Source organism: Capricornis sumatraensis, chromosome 16 (genome assembly GCF_032405125.1).
Source record: "Capricornis sumatraensis isolate serow.1 chromosome 16, serow.2, whole genome shotgun sequence".
NCBI classification, from domain to species: domain Eukaryota; kingdom Metazoa; phylum Chordata; class Mammalia; order Artiodactyla; family Bovidae; genus Capricornis; species Capricornis sumatraensis.
This window is the reverse complement of record NC_091084.1, coordinates 79,151,849-79,160,864: the sequence shown is the minus strand read 5'-3', so window position 1 is coordinate 79,160,864 and position 9,016 is coordinate 79,151,849. Positions and strand designations below refer to the sequence as shown.

The window sequence follows — 9,016 nt, the reverse complement described above, 5'->3', positions numbered from 1 at the left end:
ACGTCAACTTCAGCTTCTTCAGCATTACTGGTCAGGGCATAGACTTGGATTACCATGATATTGAATGGTTTGCCTTGGAAACAAATGGAGAGCATTCTGTCATTTTTGAGATTGCATCCAAGTACTGCATTTCAGACTCTTTTGTTGACTATGATGGCTACTCCATTTCTTCTAAGGGATTCTTGCCCACAGTAGTAGATATAATGGTCATCTGAGTTAAATTCACCCATTCCAGTCCATTTTAGTTCCCTGATTCCTAAAGTAGTGACGTTCACCCGTGCCATCTCCTGTTTGACCACTTCCAATTTTCCATGACTCCTGGACCTAACATTTCAGGTTTCTGGAGTTATTTCTCCATTGATCTCTAGTAGCATATTGGGCACCTACTGACCTGGGGAGTCCATCTTTCAGTGTCCTATCTTTTTGCCTTTCTATACTGTTCTTGGGGTTCTCAAGGCAAGAATACTAAGGTGGTTTGCCATTCCCTTCTTCAGTGGAGCACATTTTGTCATAACTCTCCACCGTGACCTGACTCTTCGTTGGCCCTACATGGCATGGCTCATAGTTTCACTGAGTTGGATAAGGCTGTGGCCCATGTGATTAGATTGATTAGCTTTTTGTGATTGCAGTTTCTGTCTGTATACCCTCTGATGCCTTCTGCCTGTTCCTACCATCTTACTGGGATTTCTCTGATCTTGAACGTGGGGTATGTCCTCTCGGCCACTCACCACTCCAGCACGTCACAGCCTAAGAGGGAGTTTAGGGGTATACAATTAAGACGGACAAGCTGCAGTGTGTAAAATAGATGGCCTATAGGGATGTGACTATAGGAAGTGACTTAGCAGTATAGGGATGTATTTATAGCATAAGAAATTATAGCCACTGTCTTGTAATTTTTTTAATTTTATTTTTAATTGGTAGAAAATTTTTCTTGGTTTCTGCTGTATAACACAAATCCATTATAATTATATATATAATTACTTATGTATATAATTTATAATTATGCATATATTTATACATAGACATAATATATAGGATAATTATATCTAATAAAATCAGGAGATATATATATATATATATATATATATCCCCTTCTCTCTTGAGCCTCCCTCTCCCTCCCCTCCCCTACCCCTCCAGCTCTTTGAATAGAGTATAATCTGCGAAAATAATCACTATGCTGTTCACTTGAAGATAGTACAATATTGTAAATCAAGTATACCCAGATTTGAAAAGTTAAATGTTCTTAATCCATTGTCTTAATGCTCATGGTATAGTATTCTTTTAAGCAAACGATGTAGTCAGTGTCCCCTTTGCATTCCACTCAAGAACAGAGTTAGAAGTTAAACTGACCCAGACCAAAGGAGGAGTACACACACATGCACACAAAGGGATGTATAATAATTTTGTTGTGGCTTATGTAGCTTTTTGATTAAGCTTAACTTATAAATAAAGAGGCAATTAAATATCCAATTAAAATTATTATATTTTACCTGGACAAAAAATTTTAAAGTAACATAGATATCAGAAACCACTTTATGATCAAAGTGCCACATGCTTTATTTCATTTATTTTCATATGATCCAAGTGCCACATAATATTTTATTCTGTTATCTGCATATGATCATATTTTAATTGCTTTGAGACTGAAGCTTCTGTCTTAAGAGGACTGACTCACAATTAAAACCTATAATCTAGTCCCCATGGTTACCCAACCCTCTTTAAGGAAAGCAAAATAAAAGGGCAGTCATGTGTACATGCTCAGAAGGTGTCTTGAATTTTTTGCAAAGAGGTAACTGAACTGAATTCAAAGTTTTATGACTTTTCATTTCATTAAAAAATGTAAATCTTTTTATTTTAAATTTTACCTGAGTGCATTAAGAATTCTAATAAAAAGGAAAATAATGGACAGCATAACTAAGACTCTAAGAAGGAAGCTATAAATACCTATTACTGCCATTCCCTGTTGTGGACAGGTACAGTATATGCAACTACAAGGAATTAATTTGATAGCATGCTTTGTAATGAGTGCAGTTGCTTTCATCCACTTGCAAAACACTACAAAAGCATTCTTAAGAATGTCATAGATGTCAAAATATTGGTTATTTGCAGTAGGCACTGTTTCTGCTGCTTGAAGAACACAAGAGTGATTTCTGGATGGTGATGCATGAATTTTGCTGTTGAAGAGTGTACAGAGTAGTCTTGATGAGAAAAGAAGGCATTTGAGTTAACCATACACGCTTGTGCAGAGGATGAGAGAGAACTCAGCAAGAATAGCTCTATACTTTGCATTTTGGGTGTGAATGGGCTAGAAGAGAAAGGATACAATGTATATGATGCATTTTCAGAAACTTAAACAGACTTTGACCAGTGAACAGGGAGTTCCACAACCCAGATTCAATACAGACAATTGCTTATTGAATTCCAATGCTTGTTCATTTGTCCACGAATTTCCCCTTTACTACAGTCACTCCGGGAGTTGGTGACGGCAGGGAGGCCTGGCGTGCTGCAGTCCCTGCAGTCTCAAAGAGTCGGACACGACTGAGCGACTGAACTGAGCTGAGCTGACAGTCACCCTGCTTACTCTACTCTATTATCCCAGGATTTTATTTTCTCCGTGTGTTAGCAACTTCATTAACATTTCTACTATTTTTTGTGAAATTTGAACAATGACATATTTACAAGGAATAGAAGTTTAAGCCTACAACATCTTTAATAAATGGCCAGAAATAATTGTACTTTGCTGACGGAGTTCATCCTGTTGGGATTAGCAGACACACTGGAGCTACAAGCTATCCTTTTTTCTCTTTTTTTGGTGATTTACACACTTACAGTTGTGGGAAATATTGGGATGATCCTTTTAATCAGGACTGATTCTCGACTCCACACACCCATGTATTTCTTCCTGGCAATCCTATCTTTTGCAGATGTTAGTTATTCATCCACCATCACTCCAAAGATGCTGTTAGACTTTTTGTCAGAGAAGAAAACCATCTCCTTTGCTGGCTGCTTCCTGCAGATGTACTTCTTTATAGCGTTTGCCACAACTGAATGCATCCTTTTTGGGTTAATGGCCCATGACCGCTACGTGGCCATATGCAACCCTCTCCTTTACTCCTTGATCATGTCCAGGACCGTCTGCCTGAAAATGGCAGCAGGGGCTTTTACAGCAGGACTGTTGAACTCTGTGATTCACACAGGTTATGTGAGCAGCTTGTCGTTCTGTAGTTCCAATATCATCCATCACTTCTTCTGTGACAGTCCTCCACTTTTTAAGCTCTCATGTTCTGACACACGCCTGCATGAAAGCATCTTGTCCACATTCGCTGGTGTGAATATAGTTGGGACTCTGCTGGTGATCCTCAGCTCCTACTGCCACATTCTCTTCTCCATCTTCCGCATGCACGCAGGGGAGGGGAGGCGCAAAGCCTTCTCCACCTGTGCGTCTCACCTGACAGCCATCATGCTGTTCTATTCCACCTCCATCTACACTTATCTCAGACCTTCCTCCAGCTACTCCCTGACTCAGGACAAAGTGGCTTCCGTGTTCTACACAGTGGTCATCCCCATGTTGAATCCTCTGATCTACAGCCTCAGGAACAGGGAAGTGAAGAAGGCTTTATGGAATGTAATTACTAGGAAAAGGGTCCCTTCATTTCTGGGGTTGTTGGGTTAATTTTCTGAACTAAATGGAATATATAATGAATTTTAAATACTGGTTGAAGCTTACTATGATTGCGGGCTTCATTTTCTTAGCTTAGTAGAGTACATACTGAACTTTAAAATGCTGGATCAACATTTTTCATTACAATGTTTTCTAAGTAATCATGTTGTATTTATATCCAAATATATGAATCTGACTGGAGAAGGAAATTGCAACCCACTCCAGTATTCTTGCTTGGGAAATCCCATGAACAGAGAAGTCTGGAGGTTTTCTCTGTCCATGGGGCTGCAAAGAATTGGAAATGACTTAGCAACTAACCCTCATATCCAATAGAATAAGCTAAATTGCTAAATTTATATGAAACTCTAAAACTTTCATCTAATTGTTCTGTATTTCCACTGAGTTCTCAAAAGTATGATGTGTTTTAATGAAACTTTGGTTAGAGAATGAAAAGACTAATTATTGGGCTTCCCAAGTGGCACAGTGGTAAAGAATCTGCCTACCAGTGACAGAAATTCAGGGGACATGAGTTCAACCCCTGGGTCAGAAGGACCCCCAGGAGAAGGAAATGACAACCCACTCCAGCATTTTTACCTGGAAAATTCCATGGTCAGAGGAGCTTGGTGAGCTGCAGTCTGCCATAGGGTAGCAGAGAGGGAAAGGACTGAGTGCCTGATCATTTAGAGACAAAAGTTACAATATCATATGATCTAATCAACAAAGGTCCGTCTAGTCAAAGCTATGGTTTTTCCAGTAGTCATGTATGGATGTAAGAGTTGGACTGTGAAGAAAGCTGAGTGATGAAGAATTGATGCTTTTGAACTGTGATGTTGGAGAAGACTCTTGAGAATCCCTGGGACTGCAAGGAGATCCAACCAGTCCATTCTGAAGGAGATCAGTCCTGGATGTCCTTTGGAAGGAATGATGCTAAAGCTGAAACTCCAGAACTTTGGCCACTTCATGTGAAGAGTTGACTCATTGGAAAAGACTCTGATGCTGGGAGGGATTGGGGGCAGGAGGAGAAGGGGACAACAGAGGATGAGATGGTTCAAAGGCATCACTGACTCAATGGACGAGAGTTTGAGTGAACTCTGGGAGTTGGTGATGGACAGGGAGGCCTGGCATGCTGTGATTCATGGGTTCACAAAGAGTCGGACACGACTGAGCGACTGAACTGAACTGAACTGAATCATGTAGAGTATTTTTAAGGTCCATTTAGCTTTTCCTTTGTCTTTCTTTGTCAGAATTCATCATTAGTATTAATAAGAGATATTGATATATTACATATGTCAAAAATGCTTAAAATTGATTTCCATTTTAAGTTTTGGAATTATTTCCCCAGGAGATGCTTAAGTCATATTTCAATATTCAACTTTTAATTGTAGCAGTAGACCTTTTATTTCCCTTCTTTCCCTCATGCATATATATGTTGATTAAATAATAAGTATGAGTTTATACAAACATATGCTAGCAAGAAAATTGCTGACTGACTAGAATGCACCAATTAAAGTAGCACTCTTTGGATTCCTTCCATTCTCCATAGATTTTCCAATGTTTTTCTCACTTTCTCTCTCCAAGACTGAGACATATACACAAACCACAAGCACACACATTCAACGATGGCAATTTTTAAACAGCACATGGCTCCAAAGTGGGTAGGTCAATGCTCAGTGAATGAATGTGACACATATTCTTTATAACAAGTTCATGGATTTCCTGCATATGAGAATCTGTTATCAAGTTAGCAGTAAAAATGAGTTAAGATGTGTCTTAATGTTAAAGTTAAGCATTATATGGAGTTAGGTAAGAAGCTGGCTTAGTAGGACTCTGGAGGAAACTGAGTAGGAGCCTGGACTTGCCAAGGAGACAAGCCCTGAGATGCCGTCAAGCTAACTTTATGGCCTGGCATAAAAGGTCAGTCTGTCCTAACATCCATCGCCCTATGGTCCACATAGTTGATCTTCTCCAAAGGGATATTCATGAAGTCATCAATGGTGTTGGTTCATCCCTGGACCACACTCTTACCCCACAGGTCCAAATGGTATCTGGTCCTAGAGGCCATGCAGCAGACTAATCAGACTGTTCTCAGAGATGGTTCACTCCTTCATTGAGTGACTCATCCACATTTTTCTGCACCGGCTGGCTGCTCATTGGCTGTATTTTTCTGCTTTCCCTGTCCTGGGTATTCAATGAAATCATATACATGGTCAAGATATTTCATTACTAAATATCAATATTATAATCCTTGCATCAAATGCTTTAATTTCTAGTATAATTTAGAAATAGAAACAATGTTTAGAAGGTAAAATCCATTTATTCTGTGATTTAGGGCTTGCCCAGAAGCTCAGCGGTAAAGAACCTGCCTGCTAATGCAGGAAACACAGGTTTGATCCCTGGGTCAGGGATATCCCCTAAAGAAGGAAAATGGCAACCAACTCCAGTATTCTTGCCTGGGGAAGCCCATGAACAGAGGAGCCTGGTAGGCTACAGTCCATGAGATCGCAAAGAGTTGGACACAACTGAGTGACTAAACACTAAATTCTGAGTTCTAGGTTTTATGCATATCATATTTTGAACCTTGTTCCCCAATCTCTAAGTCTAGTCTCTTTTATTTAGTTACTTTCATTTGCAAAGTCTTCAAATATTTCCAACTTTGGGAACTATTACCACTTAATTATGTTTGTTACTTTTAATTAACTGAATATGTACTGCTTATGTAACTCAAGATTATTTATTTAGCCTTTAATTGCTTGTGAAAATTATTTTTAAATCATATTTTCTTGCTCATTAAAGAATTTATGTAAAATATATTCAAAATATTTTTTTAATTTTCTTTGACTCAAAAGAAATTTACATTGTAAAAACAAAGAGACCTCTAACTTTGAGTTTGATTTTATCCTTCTCGTCTTTAGAAGACAATATTTATTAAACCCTCCCTTATGAATGTGGCATTCTTTTGTGCCTTTTGCTATTTGCATTTCGTTCTGTTTTTCTAATGTCCCTGTCTTTTATTTCACTTAAACATTTAACATTACCACCTATCACTTATCAACCATGTATTGCCTTATTCAAGGGTTTTTGAGTATTTTATTTACTAAAGTTAATGAATTTTGAAATCCATGCTTTGTGCAGTCAATATTCATCAGCAATTCTGGGAAATCAGAGACTAACTTACAAAATCTGTGACTGTCATAAAGTTGAAAAATTAAGCAAACACACTGGAAAGGATGAAATAATCAAATATGCAACCTCCCAAAAAGATGAAATTATTGGAGTCCTGCATTTAAGAAGAAGAAATGTGCAGAGACAGTAGGTATTAATATATAAAGTTTTGTTTACATTAGTTAAATATAAACTAACATACACAAAATAATTTTCATTGGATCATTTAAAAATGGGAAGTCTTACATTTTGTAAACAACTATTACATAAAGGGTAGTGGTGAGGTTAAGTGAAGCAATAAGCCTGTTTAACTTCACACAACTCAATTAAGTAAAAATGTAGTGTATTAACATAATTATGCTTTAAAAGACAAAGATAAGTGATATTATGTCAAGAGGACAAAAATTAATGGTCATGTGTATGGAAAAAAGTGAAATATAAACTTGTTGAATAGATTTACAAAGATACAATCTGTAGTAAAAGAAAGCACAATGAACTTTATTGAAAATATGTAAATTTATAGAAGCAATTTTAAAACAAATAGTCTTTTAGAAACTTAATGGACATTGGGGTACACATGTCTCTGTCAATTCTGGTTTTAAAAAAATAAAAAATATATAAAAATCTAAAAAAGAACAAAAACCTGTATGGAATATATCTCAAATAGAAAGTATGTTATCAGAAAGCAGGAATGTGGTCATTTGTTGTTAAACTTAGGTACAATTTACTTCTTTGGCTGGGAAATTGGTGTGTATCGTCCTTTTATCTTTAAATTTTGTGACTTTAATCCTACTGTGAAGACACTGCATATACCTACACGCCATCCTTAAGTCTCAAAATAGTCTGTGGGATGTTTTAGTCGCTTAATAAAAATCATTACCCTAGAGTTGTTACTAAAGAAGGATGAATCTTGGCCAAGGAATTTGAAGGTTTTGCAAACAAGAGAGCAACTGGTTGAAGAGCTATGTAAAAAACTTGGTTTTTGAGTTGGGCTCCAAGTCCTCAACTTCCTGAAACTGTATGATCATTGTAACCTTGTGTTGTAAAACAAATAAGCCTATAGGATGTCATTCATTATCCATGTTTTTTTTTTAAGTCTGTTTCAGATTCATTAGCACACTGGTAAGGGAAGACAGAAAGACGGAAAGAACATGCAGACTTGGCAAGTATATGGAGACACAAAGGGTAACTAAATGCAACACTGACTCTTTCTTTAGTATCAAAAAAAAAAAAAAATCATTGCCAAGATGCATAATTCTGAGCAGATTTTCCCTACATTTTCTTTTGGATGTTTTATGGTTTCAGGGCTTATATTTATCTTTAATCAATTTGAGTTGATTTTTGTTCATGCTGTAAGATAGGTGTCCAATTTCATTCTTTTACAGGTGGCTATACAATTTTCTCAGTATCATTCATTGGAGAATTGGTCCTTTTCCCACGGAGTGTTCTTGGCTCCCTTGTCAAATACTAGTTGACTATACACAAATGTTAGTTGAATATACACAGCCGAGCTGTGTGGCATGCAGGATCTTGTCCCCCAACCACAGATCGAACCCAAGCCCCCTACAGTGGAAGCGTGGAGTCTGAACCACTGGACCACCAGGGAAGTCCCTAAAAGCCTTGGTCTTAATGCTCATGAGGGGTCCAAGAGATACCATTTTAGGCCTGTAAGGAACAGAAGTAGAGTATTATTTGCAATAGTGAAGACATGGAAGCATCCTGACTGTCCATTACTGGATGAAGAGGTAAAGAAAGTGTTATATGTGTATGTACATGCACACACACAAAATGGAATTATTAGCCATAAAAAAAGGAAACCTTGTGATTTCTGACAACATGGACCAACGTTGAAAGCATTATGCTAAGCGAAAAACTAACCAATCTGATCACATGGACCACAGCCTTGTCTAACTCAATGAAACTATGAGCCATGCCATGTAGGGCCAACCAAGACAGACAGGTCATGGTGGAGAGTTATGACAAAATGCGGTCCACTGGAGAAGGGAACGGCAAACCACTTCAGTATTCTTGCCTTTAGAACCCCTGAACAGGGTGAAAAGACAAAAAGATAGGATACTGATACATGACCTCCCCAGGTCTGTAGGTGCCCAATATGCTACTCGAGATCAGTGGAAAATTAAGTCCAGAAAGAATGAAGAGATGGAGCCAAAGCAAAACAACATCCAGGTGTGG

The 9,016-nt window shown here is 37.8% G+C and overlaps 1 protein-coding gene across 1 annotated transcript; it reads left to right on the top strand.

The window, feature by feature from the left end:
• Positions 1-2,716: 2,716 nt before the first annotated feature.
• On the top strand, positions 2,717-3,673 carry LOC138093082 (olfactory receptor 5F1-like). Its single transcript, XM_068989177.1, has one exon. It carries the CDS (start codon positions 2,717-2,719, stop codon positions 3,671-3,673), a length of 957 nt encoding a protein of 318 aa, XP_068845278.1.
• Positions 3,674-9,016: the final 5,343 nt, after the last annotated feature.

Coding starts and splice junctions, on each gene's coding strand:
- LOC138093082 (XM_068989177.1), top strand. CDS start 2,717: ATGGCCAGAAATAATTGTACTTTGCTGACGGAGTTCATCCTGTTGGGA.